At 30.4% G+C, this 15,883-nt stretch overlaps 2 protein-coding genes across 2 annotated transcripts; one reads left to right on the top strand and one right to left on the bottom strand.

Moving 5' to 3' along the window:
• Window positions 1-1,526: 1,526 nt before the first annotated feature.
• On the top strand, window positions 1,527-15,322 carry LOC145745079 (F-box DNA helicase 1-like). Its single transcript, XM_082563067.1, has 20 exons — window positions 1,527-1,644; window positions 1,725-1,761; window positions 1,829-1,933; window positions 2,088-2,215; window positions 2,400-2,533; window positions 2,738-2,876; window positions 3,325-3,512; window positions 3,803-3,874; window positions 3,991-4,164; window positions 4,413-4,511; window positions 5,034-5,271; window positions 5,688-5,766; window positions 5,843-6,072; window positions 6,422-6,536; window positions 6,631-6,833; window positions 7,358-7,522; window positions 13,497-13,617; window positions 13,702-13,826; window positions 14,228-14,353; window positions 14,661-15,322. The coding sequence occupies exons 1-20, from the start codon at window positions 1,564-1,566 to the stop codon at window positions 14,814-14,816; spliced, it is 2,715 nt and encodes a 904-aa protein (XP_082419193.1). The 5' UTR covers window positions 1,527-1,563; the 3' UTR covers window positions 14,817-15,322.
• LOC145746325 (NADP-specific glutamate dehydrogenase-like) lies at window positions 7,695-12,801 on the bottom strand. Its single transcript, XM_082564586.1, has 10 exons — window positions 12,645-12,801; window positions 11,287-11,383; window positions 10,937-11,137; window positions 10,335-10,529; window positions 9,923-10,076; window positions 9,599-9,774; window positions 9,179-9,276; window positions 8,495-8,696; window positions 8,131-8,290; window positions 7,695-7,968 (listed from the first exon to the last, which is right to left on the bottom strand). The coding sequence occupies exons 1-10, from the start codon at window positions 12,761-12,763 to the stop codon at window positions 7,883-7,885; spliced, it is 1,488 nt and encodes a 495-aa protein (XP_082420712.1). The 5' UTR covers window positions 12,764-12,801; the 3' UTR covers window positions 7,695-7,882.
• Window positions 15,323-15,883: the final 561 nt, after the last annotated feature.

Here is a 15,883-nt window from a genome sequence, read left to right as displayed (position 1 = left end):
GAAACAAAAATTTTGACGACACATTTTTCGTTCTTGGACATTCTTCGATTTTATTTAAACATAAGGAATGACCATGATGAGTTATTATTAAAATTTAAATTATTATCAAAATATAAATTTCGATTTGTAACAGTGACTTCCTCACATACATATGCTCTAACCCAAGACTACAATTTACTATGTTCAAATGGAAACTTTGTCGAATCTACAATCGGAAATATCAGTTTCAAACTAAATTTGCGAAGTTTTTTACAACCCGACGATTGGTTTTGCTTTATAAAAATCATATCTGTGAAAGAATCAAAGTATATGATTCAGTTTGAAAAATCTCTTTATATTTCTTTATTCGGACTAAATGCATATCAAACATCATCAGAAATTGTGTTATTGTTTACTAAAAAAGGCTACATGTGGTACCTAAGTGGTGGCAATCAACCAGTGTTTTTATACAGTGTTGGTGGTCAAGCCATAAAAGTAGACACTAATAAAGAAGGTGATATATTATATGTGATTACTAAGGATGGAAAGGTTGTAAGTTTTTTACCGAATCTTGATAGTTTTAAAACAAACGAATATTGGATTGATAGCAAGAATAATTCAATTTCATATTGCCAGGATTATGAAAATAATTGTCAATATCACAACTATTTTACATGCATAAGGAATTTGCTTTTTTATGAGGAAGCATTTACATCAGCGAAAGATGTGTTTGATACATTTGAATCGGAGTTAAAACAATGTCAATATCGAAAAGAGATTCTACAACAAGATATTGATACAAAAACTAAACAACTTAAAAAGTTGAATTCAATTATTTCTTTATCGGATTCCTGGTTTACGTTTGAATTTACCGAAACTTTTGTAGAAATTAATTTATCGCAAAACAGTAATTTTACTAACTTTCATGTTGTTTTTAAAAACTGTGGTGGTACAACTAAAACAATTTTTAGTTCTACAGTTTGCTTAGAAGTAAATGCAGAAGAAATTCTTGATTACAATGTAGCAGAATGCTATTTAGTGTATAATGACACTTTACTTAATTGTGCAAAAACAGATTTTAATTTACTCAACTTTACAAAATTTATAACGGATGATTATTATAGCCAAGAATTAAACCATAGATTTGAGTTAAAATTCCACGAACATTTTGTAAACCGTGTGAAAAATTTAAAACAATTTTTGCTTGGTTTAAAGATTAATGTAAATAAAAATTTAATTACTTTAAGATTTTTAAAGAAGTTTATTGTTGTGTTCAATTTTTCGAAAACTAAATTTTATTCATTAATTGTAGAATGTTGCGATGAAGATTTTTTATTAAAGTTAAAACAAGTTTTTTTACAAACAGTTAAAGATCATTATCAAGCGTTAAATAATTCTGTCTTAACTTTTGATAAAAATGCAGAAGTTTTTGAATAAACATAGCTCATATTTATATTTATTTGTAGCAATTATCTTTCAAGTCTTGTTTTTGTATTATCAGTGTTCCATTTATTTACATATTTTTATTTTCTTTTTTATTTTTTTTTAGGTTTTTAATAGATTATTTGTATTAATGTTTTTAATATGAACAAAAGAAAAAATGAAAATCCTCTTAATGATTTGCAGGCTACCCCTGAAAAACGAAGACATTCTGTTGACTTTAATGTAAGATTTATTTAATTATTGTGAAACCTATATAAAAATTTGGTGTAAAATTTCATTTTTTTGTTTATTTTTCTTTGTAGAATACATCTAACCCGTGCTCTCAGGAAGAAAAGTCAGGTAAATTAATTAATTTTTTTAATTCGAAGTTTTGAAATTCTTAATTTAATAAATTTTTTATTCTAAGATGTCTTAAACTCCTCGTTTGATATGTTTGATGAGGAAGATGGTTTTGATGATTACATGATGTCTCTTCCGGATGCGGTGCTTTGTGGAAGTCAACCTCTTCCCGATATTGTAAATATTAAAATTAAAAAAGTCACTAATATTTTCCCTAATTTTTTTTGAACTCTTTTTTTACTCAGAACCAGACCAAACTTTAATTTATATAAATCTTAATGTGTTTCATTTTTTTTCTTAAAATTTTAATGTTTTTTAGAGTAGTTGTTCTTTATTGAGTGAAGAATTACCAGATCACATCATGGAAACAATATTCAGTTGTCTGCCTATTATAGATATGTGTTCTTGTTCCTCTGTGTGTAAAAGATGGAATGAAATAATTTCAAACCCACAGGTTAGTTAAAAAACATTTAATTTTTTTTTAAATACAGGTATATGTATTTTAACTCGACTTTTGAGTACACTATTCATTAATGTATTTAATTTGTGAAACTACTTATTAAAATCAAATTTTACTGGTATTACTTTGTATATATATATGTATTTTTTTCAGTAAACTTCACACTTATATTTTTTAGTTTATGCCAGGAAAGTTATTATACCACAAAGTCAGATTTCATGATTCTAAAACATTAAAAACTGTTAAATTGATGATGGAAATTAACCAAATACTTACTCCCGAAGTAGCAATGATTGTCACAAATTTAATTAAGTAGGTAAGACTGAACATAGCATTAACTTAATGACCAGAATATCTAAGTTTAAAAAAAAAGATTTCAAAATTTTTTAGTTTAAAAACATTTTTTTGTCTCCAAAAAGTGTATCGTATTTGACTGCAGATTAAATCATGCAGGATATATTTTATGCTGTGTGTGGTAATGCATTATACCAGCAATAATTTTACATTGTTTTTTAGGTCAATGACGTTTTTGAGCGAGATTCGGTTAACAGATTCTGAGATAAAACTGTTGAACAACAAACTTGAAAAACATAGAAATTTTGAAATCGCCAACAAATTGTTGATAGAAAAAAAAATTGGATTAGATGAATCTTTGGTAAATTTTTTTATTGAAACCAAATTTATATGTCCTTGATTTAGTTTAATTTTAAAATTTTGTGCTAAAAGGCCTAAACTTTTAAGTAAAACTAAAAATTATAAAGTATTTGCAAAAAAGTTGCAGAAACAAACAAACTATAAAATTATTTTATTTACACATAATAAAAAAAAAACTCAGATATTTTTAACTCAAAAGCAGATGCTCATAAAAAGTTTTGTTATCAGTGGTATATAGTTTAACAATGAATCAATTTCACAGTCCATTAACCTCACAGTTAGTTTCTAAAGAGATTTAATTAAAACTCCCAGTTGGAGTGGGCATTTAAAATTTGGTCAAGACTTTAAAAACATTTTTTCAGTAAAACAAATCTTTCAAAAATCAGATTTCGTATTTTTTTTTACTTTTCTAACAAAGTTTTGATTTTAAATTTTTATGTATGTTTTAGGATGATTCCGTTTCCAAATTTTGGATGCTATGTTCAACTATTACCTTACTTTCCTCTGAAGTATATGAAGTATTTCTTCTTTTCAAAGCAATGTCTGATGTTTTAAAATTACCACTTGTCTTAGATTTTTTCTACTACCTTGCTCTATATTGTTGGATGTTGTATAAGAATAAATTACTGAGTCAAGAGTAAGTACTTTATTTTCGATAATACTGATTAAATTATTAAGGGTTTGGTTACCATAACATACTTAAAATCTTCATGTGAACATTAATACTTTTGGCATGTTTTAAATCATTAAATTGATTTTTTTATTTTTTCTTATCGCATTGTTTTAATATTAAATGTATATCATATTTATTATTTACTTTCATCAATGTGCAAAAAAACAAAATAAAAAAAATAAAAATTTAGTGTTTTTTAAATAAAAAAATGTTCATTAAAAACAAATTTATTATTTATTTAATTTGATTTTTAGATACCATTACAGAATATTTTGTGTGATTTCAAAAATTGAAAATGTCTCAACGCCATTACCCATCACAGAAAGGTATTTTAAAGCAAATTACTGTCATATTTTATATAATATGTTTCTTTCACCATTACATACCTTGTAGTTTTACTAGTCTAACAATTATTAATTAAATAAAAACTTTAAAATTTTAGCTGTGGATCTGATACAAGATTAACCCATGAACAGGTAAGGGTCGTTGCCCATGATTTTAAACCTGGTGATTTGGTGAGGGTAATGGCATATGCTGGCACTGGTAAAACAAGCACTCTAACTGCTTGTGTTAAGTCAAAACCACATCTTAAATTCTTGTACACCTCGTTTAGCAAGTAGGTCGCTAAAATAATAATTTAAATAAAATTGTTCCTTTTTAAGTTTTTATAAATTCGAATAAGGAAATGTATATACCTTTATTGAATAAGGTAACACCTTTTCCCACGACCCAGTCTTAAGTTGCTTTTGGCAGTTTTGGATATTGTTGATCATAATTGACTGATATTTATACTGCAAATTGTTTTTCGATGCAGCAGGAGTTTGTAAGTATTCTAACTACAATATCATGCATTACTTTTTTCAGAGCAGTGGTAGATCAAGGTAAAGAAGTATTTATGTTTACTCCCAATGTAACTTGTGCAACCATACATAGCCTTGCTTATAGAGGGATGCAAATGAACAAGTAAAAATTGTTTCATTATTTGTTATATTCAAGATTAAGTAATTTAATTTGCTTTATTTGTTGATGATTTTCTATAGCAAACCTGTCGTTAAGAATTTAAAAACTCTTTTTTTTTTAGAATCTTAAAACTCTTTTTGTGAGGCAGCATGGTGTAGTGGTTAGAACAATTGACTTTACTCCATGAGGTACTGGGTTTGATCCCCAATGCCCTCATGCTGTAGCTCCTTTAGTAAGACAATATAAATGGTATAAACTCTTGCTGAGCCAATACTTAATCAGCAGCTTAATAACTAGGCAATTACAATTTATAATATCCCAAACTGTCAAAGGCAACTCAAGACTGAGGGTGTCTGATGTTACTCTGTTTAGGTCATAAAGTCGACCTTTCCACATCATGGATAAATTAATATAAAAGAAAATTAAGAATTAGTGGTATTTATAATGCAATAAACAATAGGCCATTTAACAAAATTGCTTAACAATTTTTCTATTAAATAATAAATACGTTTTTTTTAATTACAGCTACAGACACAAACTTTCCAGAGGTTCTCTGAGAAATCATTACATCCAAGAAATTCTAAAACTTTCCCCAGAAAACTCCAAGTTTAGCCGACAAGTTTTATACACGCTCTCCAACTTTATGGCATCAGCAACTTATGGGTTAAGGATGTGTCATGTTCCCCGGAGAGTTAAAGTAAAGGAGAAAACTGAAATAGGGGAAGCCTGGGTCTGGGAAGATATTAGTGAGGAAGACAGAGAGGTGAATGCTCCTGAATTTTAATTTTTTTGAACTGCTCTTTATTTTTTTGGACTCTTATGCCAAACACATCAAATTTAAGATTTACCCACTTTTTTTGTATATATCTTTATCCTCGATGTGGAAAGGTTGAATGCGCGACCTAAACATAAAGTAACATCAGTTACTCCGACCCAGTCTCGAGTTGCCTGTAGAAGTTTGGGATGTTATTGATTATAATTGCCCGGTAATTATGCTGCTGATTAAGTGCTGGTTCAGGAGGAGTTTATACCGTTTATAGCGCCTTACTTAAGGACGCTACAGCATAAGAGTTGTGGAGATTAAACCCACGACCTTATATGGTGTAACAAGTGTTTACTACACCGAACTGCCAGTAATAAATATTTGCCATTTTTTATAAATATTTTTTTTTTTTTTAGTTTATATTGGGTTTGACTAAACGATTTTGGAGCCAATGTGCAGATCTGGAAAACACAAATTGCCAAATGATAGATGATTGTAAGTATTATTTAAATCGTTTTTTTCCAATTTTTTTCTTTTATTTTTGCAATTTTTATAACCTAAAAAAAATTAGGCTATGTAAAACAATGGCAAATGTCAATGCCTGAAATTGCTGGTTATGATGTCATATTGCTCGACGAGGCTCAAGACTGCTCCGAGTGTATGCGTGATGTCATCGAGAAACAACAACAGCATTGTGCTCTGGTATTTGTGGGCGACTCCCATCAACAAATTTACGGCTTCAGGAAAGCGAGAGATGCATTGGTTAGAATTACACCAACTCACACTTACTATTTAACACAGGTATATTAGTATGCTTTATTTTTATGTTAGCTCTATTTATTTTACTTTTAAGGTGAACAATTTAATTAATTTAAGTTTTTTGTATTGTTGTTGTTCAGTTATGTGATGCCTTTGAAAGTTTAGGATATTTTTGACCTTGCAGTAGTGTGTGTTTATTGTATATTGTGCCTGCATTTACTCTACCTTAAAAGCACCCTGAGCAGACAAGAATCGGGTATGGAACCCAGGACCTAAAGTAGGCAAGGACTTGGTGTCCAACCCAGTATCTTACAACATTTGGTAGCTAAATTCCCAACCAATAAAAAAAAATTTTAGTTAAAATTTTTTGATGTGTCTTTATTTTTTGCAGAGTTTTAGGTTTGGTGCAAGGATAGCCCAAGTAGCGGATTGTATTTTAAGAGAATTTAAATATAGAGAAGGTGAAAATATTGCTGATAAAACCTTACTTGGTGTTGGACCTCCAGGTATTTTTAATCAATTTAAAGTTGATCACCAAATCACCAACAAATTTGTTTAAATCAACAATTATTTTCCCATAAACAAAAAATTAATTTTTAGGGACACTTGATGGCACCAAACATTCCTCCAAGTGCGCCATCCTGTGTCGAACCAACCTAGGGGTTATCCAGCAAGTTGTTCTCAAGCTTAAGAATGAGAAAGGTGTAAAAACAGGGGTAGTGGGGGGTACAGAAAAATTGCAGTTGGATGTGTTGTTAGAAATCTATGCACTTGCTTATAAGTTGGATGGAAATGCTAGAAAAGTGAGTGTAGTTTAAATTTGTTTTAATTTTGGTTAATAAAAGAATAATGTTGCAATTTTATTTTAATTTTTTTACTAAAAATATTTATAAACTTTTTTAGGATATAGGGGTTAAGATGTAAAATATTATTGAAGGCCATTCTATATTTAAGAACCAGCAGCATGATGTAGTGGTCAGAACACATGTTTTCACTACATGATCCTCTGGGTTCGATCTCCACTTCTTTTATGCTAAAGTGCACTTAAGTAAGGTGCTGTGCCGTAAACACTAGGAACATCTGCTGAGTCAATACTTGAAAAGCAGTTTAATTATTTCGGCAATTATAATATATAATATCCCAAACTGCCACAGGCAACGTGAGACTGGGTTGGGGTAACTAATGTTACTTTGTTACTTCACGCATTTGACCTTCCCACATCAAGAATAAAGATATATACAAAAAACATCAGATAAGATTATTGACAGTATTTAAATAACAAGTTTACCTATTTTTAATGTTAATTATTTTCCTTTAATTTTTCCAGAAACTTGGTCTTCGATATTACCCAAGCAAAGCCTTCCAGCGTTACAAAAACATCAAACAAATGGAAGAAGAAGCTGAACTGAACGACGAACAAGAAATTTCATCGAAATTAACTATCGTCAAAAATTATGGAAATCACTTACCTGAAGTTATTAAACAATTAAAGGTAGGGTTCATGTTACTTTTGTTGGTAACATTTTTTACGTGTTTTTGTAGAATATTTTGTTTTGTATAAAAGACCCTAACTAATAAGGTCTGACATTTTTTTCCAATCTTTTTTTTAATTCTTTATCTTAACCTTTTTGCAATGGAGTTTATAAAAATTCCAGTTAAAAAAATTAACAGGCAAAATTAGAATATATTTATTTAATCACAACTACGATTTTAGCGATAAAAAAATACGAAACGTTCTAAAAACGACACAAAAAAACGTTCTAAAAACGATAAAAATGCAATTTGGAATTGACTAAATTACAATATAACCCTTGTTTAAAAAGGTGATGATATTTCACTAATACATCACTGTTTAGTTTGTAAATACTTGGCCTTGCTCTATCATAGCATCGGCTACTTTCTTGAATCCAGCTGCGTTAGCTCCAAGTTGGTAATCTCCTGTAGGTAAAAAAGGATAATGTTAATACACTTGGTATAGCCTATGTTTTAAAACCATTAATTTGACATTTAATTTAAGCCTTTAGTGTAAGTATCTTATAGCCAACTGCTTTAGAACATATTATACTTGGCCCTAGTATTAATTTTGTTTAATTTCTTTACCTGGATGCCCCAAGTCCAAAGCTGTGTCCCGGCAAGTGGTGTAAATGTTGTTCATGATGCCCTTTAACTTTTCGTCAACTTCTTCACGGGTCCAGTGAACCCTGCTCGAGTTCTGAGCCATTTCTAATCCCGAGACAGCAACACCACCAGCATTTGCAGCCTAATTGGAGTTAAATTCGTTAAACAATTTTAGTCGAATATTGATTGACTATTTTTATAAAATCTTACCAAGAAAAAATGATATGTTAAATTGAAAGTTTTTAAATAATTTTTTTATTTTTAAAGCATTTCTATTATAATACCCCGATTTATAAACCCTATTTTGTCATGAGTTTAATTTTTTATTCCTTGAGTTTGTTTTTACCTTTGCTGGGAAGTAGCACACGTTGTGTTGTTTAAATATTTCAATAGCGTCGTTGTTTGAGGGCATATTCGCTCCCTCGAACACATATTTACAACCGTTCGCTACCAAAACTTTGGCGTCGTCTTTTTCCACTTCGTTTTGGGTGGCGCTAGGGAGTGCTACGTCGCACTTAATCCCCCATGGTCGCTTGCCTTCTAAATACCTAGTCAAAAAAATGACAATTTCAGTCGTTTTTTTTAAGGGACACCTTGATTTAAAACCGTTTTTGCGATTTTATTTTGTTAAAAAATTAACTGGAAATTCGCCTTGCTGAAGACTACTGTTTTTTATGTCTTGACAGTCGCCTTTAAGTTACGTGAAGGCATGTATGTTTAGTGTCTGCACATGATAAGACTAGTGTACTTAAGTGTTACAACATTATAACTGTATGTTTACTCTGTGTCGAACCTTATGTATATTACTTACATCACACGTATACATGTAATGCTGAAGTGATAATACATTTGCAAACACGGTAACATACTCAAGTTTTTGTCATATCATCATAGGTTAACAGGGTTTTCTTATATTTTAACTGGTTTTGGGTTTTTTAAGAGATGTTTGGGAGCTATTTGCTAGGCCTAAAGTTAATTAATGTGGCGTTGGCGCGGCTCGAACTTAAAACCTTTCGGTTACTGTACTTACTGTGCAGTTTTTGAGACGTTCAGATATTCTTTACATCTACCTCTGGCGTCCTTGATTTTAACGACTTGTTGTAACTTCTCGGTGTCAAATCCATTTTTCTGTTAAACAAGTTTAAATCATTAAATTTTGTGTTTTCTTATAACGCTGACTCGAAAAGGGGTTTTTGTAAATATTTAACATCGAAGTGCTAAGTAAGGGCCTTGTGCTATCTGTTAGTTTTATATTTACAGAGCACTTGTAAAATTTTATAATTATTACGTGATAAATCTTTATAAAGTGCATGTACATAAAGTTGAAAGACTTATGACACTGAAATTTAAAAAAAAATTTGAGTTGGGACTTTAAAAAAAAATTTAAAAATTTTTACGAATTTTTAAATTTCGTACATTCCAATTTTCTTTAATTTTTTTAAATTTTTACCTCATAAATTGTTCCCGCCGAGTCGCTGAAAGAAAGAACGGTTCCCCCCAATTCGATAACTTTCTCCGCAGCAAATTGGGCGACGTTGCCCGAACCCGAGATCGTCACCCGCTTTCCCTTTAGGGATTCCCCCTTGTCTTGAAGGGCAAAGTCAAGGGCATACACTAACCCGTAACCTAATGGGAACGTATAAAAAACGTATAAAAATCAGAAAATTAAATATTCCATATTTAAAAAAAAAGATTATTTATTTATTTTAAAAAATTGCTCAGTTTTTTTTTTCAACAAATTTGTTTACCAAAATTTTATCAAAATCCAACATACCTGTTGCCTCTGGTCGAATAAGGGACCCGCCCCAGCCCCACCCCTTACCAGTAAGTACTCCTTGATGGCAGTTTGTTATTCGCTTGTACTGTCCAAACATAAACCCAATTTCCCTTCCTCCTACTCCAATATCGCCTGCTGGTACGTCAGTGTCCTAAAAAACGGTAAATTAACCAATGGCTGACGACCGGTTTGATTATAATATGCGTATCAATATCGTGTAATGCCTTTATTGGAATAAGAATCGTATTTCAGGCTTAGGTATTTTTTACCGACTTTCCACGTGGCTTTGCTTTGCTCTTGTAACTAGAATCGCTTTGCGAAATGTTTGTACAAAAAACCGACAAGCTCATCAGTATTATGATGCAATATTTGCCTATTGTTACGTCATTGTACGACAACATGCACTTACCGGTCCGATATGTTTGTACAACTCGGTCATAAAGCTCTGGCAGAAGCGCAAAACCTCGCTGTCCGTTTTTCCTTTCGGGTCAAAATCCGAGCCCCCTTTACCGCCACCCATTGGAAGAGTGGTCAGCGCGTTTTTGAAGATTTGTTCGAATCCCAAGAACTTGATAATTGACAGGTTGACAGAGGGATGAAATCTCTGTTAAAAAAAAAATGTTTAACTTAAAAACAGATATAAGATATGGATTTGATAAATTTTTTATTCTCTGACATTATTACTCTACATTGGGGCCTAGACATATACAGCTTGTAATTTAATAAACTTCCATTTAACAAAGCCGCATTTTCTTTGTTTAAAGTCGGAATGAATAATTTATATTCCTTGTACCAACTGGGACAAAATAAATATGACGTCAACTCCCCTGACACGACAAAAAATAATTTATTTCAGCCTTGATTTTTCCCATAAAGTTTGGATAAACGGGTCAAAGGTACGGACTTAAAAACACGACAATAGACTGATTAGGGCGTGGCGGAAACTAGCCAATCAGGGTCGTTGCTGAGCCGGCAAAATTAAGCGACAATCAATATTGATTGTGTACTTACCAGTCCTCCCTTGTAAGGACCAATCGCCTGGTTGAATTGAACCCGAAATCCGCGGTTTATCTGCATGTTGCCCTTATCGTCCTGCCACGGTATACGGAATTGCACAACCCTCTCTGGCTCGCATGCTGCTGCCAGTACGTTTAAATACTTGGGGTAGCGTTCGAAAAGAGGTTTAAGTGATGTCAATACCTCATCCACGGCCTTAAAAAAATAAAATATCAATTATTTTAGGAAATAATTTTTAAAAAATGACAAAATAAATTTTCGCTATGTTACTATTGATAAACATTACTTTTAAAACATTATTTTTCATGGCGTTTTTTATTATTTTTTAAATCTTATTTTGTTACCTGCAAGAATTCAGTTTGGTTTGGGTCCCTGCTTTTAACCTTACTGTGAACTGCTTCTAAAGTCGCCATTATGTTAACACTGCCGTTACCGTATTGTCTAAAACATTAAAAAAATGGTTAAAAACATCAAAATTTTTTTTTTTCGCCTATTGCTATAGCCTAGGTACAACTCTAGGCCTGCTGGTTTAGTACACCATCTAGCTATTTGCATGTACACTCTGCAATTAGCTTTTATTTAAGATTCAAGGTCATTAATTTAATTCTGCATCCTGTAATTGTTTATTGAAAACTTAATTTTTCATCGCGATTAGCTAACATTTGTGTATAATCAGTTACTGAGTGCCCTTAACTGTCATATGTTGCAATATATATTGCAAGGACGACATTGCTCTCGGCAATTCGATTTAATAAAACCTCGAATTTGTTGTTTTTGTCCCTTTTTCTCTTTTTTTTCTTAATTTCGATCTCGAATTAAAATTTCGCTGCGTAATGCCGTTACTCTTGCGTTCGCAGATGTAGGGCAATATCGCCACTCGGTTTTTATTGGACAACAATTGTAGTCACGTGACCACGTTGTCGTCTGCAATTTAAAATTATTGCGTTTCTTTTCGCAGCAAAAAACGGAAAAATAAAAATGTAAGGCAATTAATAAAAATGTCATAAAGAACCAAACCCCATTTAACCCTTTACCTAATAATTATTTATATTTGCTTGAAATATAACAACGTTTAATTGATTAGATAACTTCCGTCATTCAAAAGTTCATGACGTAGAATTCTCTCGATTGCTCACTTTTTCTTTTACGAGAGAAGAGAGGTCACGAGTGATTGCGGTTCTTTTGTTTTCGGTTTTTGTTATTGTTGTTTTTGTTTTTTTCGGCATTTAAATTTTAAATTGCAAATTAGAATGCAAAAACAATCATTTTGCGGTAATTATAAAATCCCAATTTGTAAACAACACTTTTGTTTGTTTGTTAATGTCATATTTTCTAAATTCTGAATTCCCTAGGGCTATTGTTTAACCACTGCAATCTATTTTTTTTTAATTCTTCCAAAATGGAAAAAAATGTTTTTAATTTTTTTTAATTAATTCCTTTTTTTTAAAAGTCAGCTGCGAGACATTTTGTGCACTCTTTTCTCTTATCTATTAACCCTTCTTATATAATGTAGTTTACTTAGTACACAAAAAATTTAATATAATAATTTTAATTACAAATTGTCAAAAAAAATAAATTATTTTCTTTGTCAATTTGTTATGCAGATATAATATTTGTATACTCGTTAATTATTAACGTAATATTTGATTTAAAAAAAGGTCAAAAATTAAGTCGGAATTTTAATTAAAAATTATAAAATTACCTGAAAATCGCTCGTTTTTCATTTTGGCGGTCGTATAAACTCAGTACCGGTGCTCGGCTGTTCAAAACCAGCGAAAATCTGACCGAACTTTGTAACGTTTTAACTAAGCTGAAAGCCATTCTTGCAAGCCCCCGTTCAAACAAATGAGAATAAAAATTCGCCGGCTCAACCTTGGCCGGCCTTTATCAAGTGCCGCAGATCACGTAATTCAAGCCTTCTCATTGGCTGAGAGTCGGGGGCGGAACGTTATGACCGAATGATTATGACGATTTTAACTAGATATGCGTATCTCAGCTATTTTCTGCGCCTTCGCTTATTGTCGTCTTTTCCATCTCTCTCTTTCGAGCTGTTCACGGCATTGTAATATTGTTGTTTGTCTATTATGTAAGCTATACGCGTATACAGTATCCATTTAGGTAAAGTATTATTTTGCTCTCTTTGCGGAACGAGCGAAGCGCTTAAATTTGTAGGTAAGCGATTTACCTTTACATAAAGGATATAAAACACTCGTAAATCCGCGATAAAATTAGCCGGTTCGGTGCATATTAGCCTGCGAAATAGCTAACATAATAATGCTTCTGCACAAGCTTATCGTTTAGAAAATTTAAAATATCGGTTATTGGTCTAAAATATTACCCAAAACATAGTTAAATTTTACTAGGGATTTTTTAAAAAAATTTCATTTAAATGTAAAAAATAAGCAACTTACCTTTTCAATATTTTCTTCCAAATTTTCATGTTTTTTTTCCCTTTTTTAATATGCATTTTTCGATTATGACATAAACAATTTCGTACAATATCAACAGGATAAAACATTACTTTAAAAATTTAAACATTTTTTGTATTTTTTAGAATAATACGTTAGATTGGAAGGATGCTGATGTTATAGTAAGCACTGTTCATAAAGCCAAAGGTCTCGAGTTCGAAACCGTCCTCCTGTGCGACGATTTTGCAACAAATTTGATAAAACAAGGTGAAAAAACCTAATTTAACTTTATTTGCTTAAATTTATGTAAAAAAATTTGAATTTAAGGTAAAATTTTTTTATTTTTTTTAGTTCATAATTCAAGCCTACCAGAACGTATGAAAGAAGATGCGAATTTATTGTATGTAGCTACCACTAGAGCCACCCGTTCACTTATTCTGTCCCCTACTCTACATTGCTTACTTAAGTTTGCCCGTGTAAGTATATTTTAATTATATTAGGTTTTAATATTAATAAGGAAAAAACTTGAAATTTGAAAATATTTTTAGGGTATATTAAATGGATTTAAAAAATATATTAAACCTATAGTAGGTTTAAAATAAAGTAATTTTTTTAAGCATTATAAATATATAGTACATTAATTTTAAAAAATTTGCCTTTTTTGTTTTTTAAACAGTTAATTTTTTAAACTTACTAAAATTTTAAAGGGGCGCATATTTTTAACCTTTTTAAACCATATTTGGGTATCATATAACGATATAATATTATTTGAAAAGTGTTGGTCTCTAAAGTAGCACTTTTACTAAATGTTTTATAAAATTATTGTTTTTTTGACAAAATTTAAAAAACAATTTTTAAATTGAAAATATTTTTGTAGATTCATTTTTATCGTTCTTCACTAACTTCAAAATCTGTCGGTGAAAATATAACTTTCTGTGTCCACTGTAAACAAATGGTAGATAACACGACAACTTTAACCTTTCTACAACCCAGTATTGAAAAGGTATTTTAAGCATACAGTATTTTACACTTACGAAATTTTTATAAAAAGCCTTATATTCGTTTTGTAAACGAAAGTATTTAAATTTTTCCTTTTTTAGTCTAATATTTTGTTGACAGCTAAATTATGTTTTAGTTTTTATTTTACTCATTTGTTTAGGGGTGTATTGCTTTGTAATATTTAGACAAATTTAGTGAAAAAGGAATTTTATTTAAGTTATTTTATAATAGCTACACTAGCATTTCAAATTAAAAAAATATTTCTGCAGGAATCTAAAAAAAAAATTATTTTATTTTTTGCGTTTTTACAGCTACAAGCTTCTGGCCCCATATGCCCACGTTGTTTTAACGTTCTAAACCCTGTTTGGGGTTACCTACTTGGCTCCCCAGAGCAAATTGAATCAGGTGGTATACAGGATAGATTGTTATACGGGGTTCAAAACCCGTCGCCGCCCTTGCGCCCTTGAATTTTTAAATTTTACCTCCGCATGGTGGTGCCAGAGGTCTGTTTTTTTGCAGCTAAACATAGCCTGCTAATTTTTTCTATATCTTTGCACTTTTCGTTTTCTTTGAAAATCGGAAAACCCCCTAGTTAACCTTTTCTTTATTGAAAAAAACACATTTTTTACATCTAAGGAGAATGGGCTACAACGCTTTGTGTTTGAAAAATTGAAATTCTTCAAAGGTTATAAATCTTTGTTAAAAGATTATTGGGATATTTTAAATATTGTGTAATTGTCCAAACCACTGTAGTTTTAAGTGCAATCTTACAATATAATTGTTGTTGTTTTCAATTCTTTCTATAGGGACACCTTTTTTATGAGTTTTCGCGTGGTAATTTTGCTTAAACAATAATTTTATATTCTTTGTTTGTCCAATAGGATTTTTCAAGGAAATGTTGTTTTAAAAACTTGTTTGATTTAAAATCAAGTTCTAAGTATTTTATGAAATAATCATGGGTTGTGTGTTTGAATTTCCAAGGATTTATAATTTGTTCTACTTCTCTTCTGTTTTTTATTACCAAATCTGTTTTTTACATTTCTTAATATTTTCCTATAAAAATATGCAGTAAATTTAATATAAATTAATATCGCATTCTTATAGAATTAACTTTAATAGGTTGTTTGTTTTATTTAATTTATTAGGTATTTTTGAGTAATGGTTAGTATTGATAAAAAAAAACATAAAAAAACGTATAAATACCACACCAGAATATATTATTTTACAATTAACAAAACAGGTACTTACTAGTTTGATTAAAACTGTATTTAAATAACATTGGACTGACTTTTAAATATGGTATAATAATAACATAATAACATACAAAAAAAAAACGATAAAAATAAACCTACGAATATTGGTTTATATTTTTTTTTAAATAAGTTTTTAAAATATATTTAGTTGTTATAACATGAAATGCCTAACATTTATTTTTGAGTATTAAATAAATAAGTTAACATTTACTTTCGGAGTAAGGTTAAATAAATGGTTAACCAAATTTCAAACAATATAATATTAAGAGTACATACAACCT

The sequence above is a fragment of the Corella eumyota genome, chromosome 3, assembly GCF_963082875.1.
Source record: "Corella eumyota chromosome 3, kaCorEumy4.1, whole genome shotgun sequence".
In the NCBI taxonomy this organism is placed as follows: Eukaryota; Metazoa; Chordata; class Ascidiacea; order Phlebobranchia; family Corellidae; genus Corella; species Corella eumyota.
The sequence above is the reverse complement of the archived record's forward strand: the minus strand, read 5'-3'. Positions and strand labels throughout refer to the sequence as shown.

Excerpts from the sequence above, each read along its gene's own strand:
- LOC145745079 (XM_082563067.1), top strand. The coding sequence starts at position 1,564 with ATGAACAAAAGAAAAAATGAAAATCCTCTTAATGATTTGCAGGCTACC. Across the intron at positions 3,513-3,802 it reads AATAAATTACTGAGTCAAGA|ATACCATTACAGAATATTTT; the intron begins GTAAGTACTTTA and ends TTTGATTTTTAG. Across the intron at positions 7,523-13,496 it reads AAGTTATTAAACAATTAAAG|AATAATACGTTAGATTGGAA; the intron begins GTAGGGTTCATG and ends TGTATTTTTTAG.
- LOC145746325 (XM_082564586.1), bottom strand. The coding sequence starts at position 12,763 with ATGGCTTTCAGCTTAGTTAAAACGTTACAAAGTTCGGTCAGATTTTCG. Across the intron at positions 9,775-9,922 it reads TATTCGACCAGAGGCAACAG|GTTACGGGTTAGTGTATGCC; the intron begins GTATGTTGGATT and ends CGTTCCCATTAG. Across the intron at positions 8,697-9,178 it reads AACGTCTCAAAAACTGCACA|GTATTTAGAAGGCAAGCGAC; the intron begins GTAAGTACAGTA and ends TTTTTTGACTAG.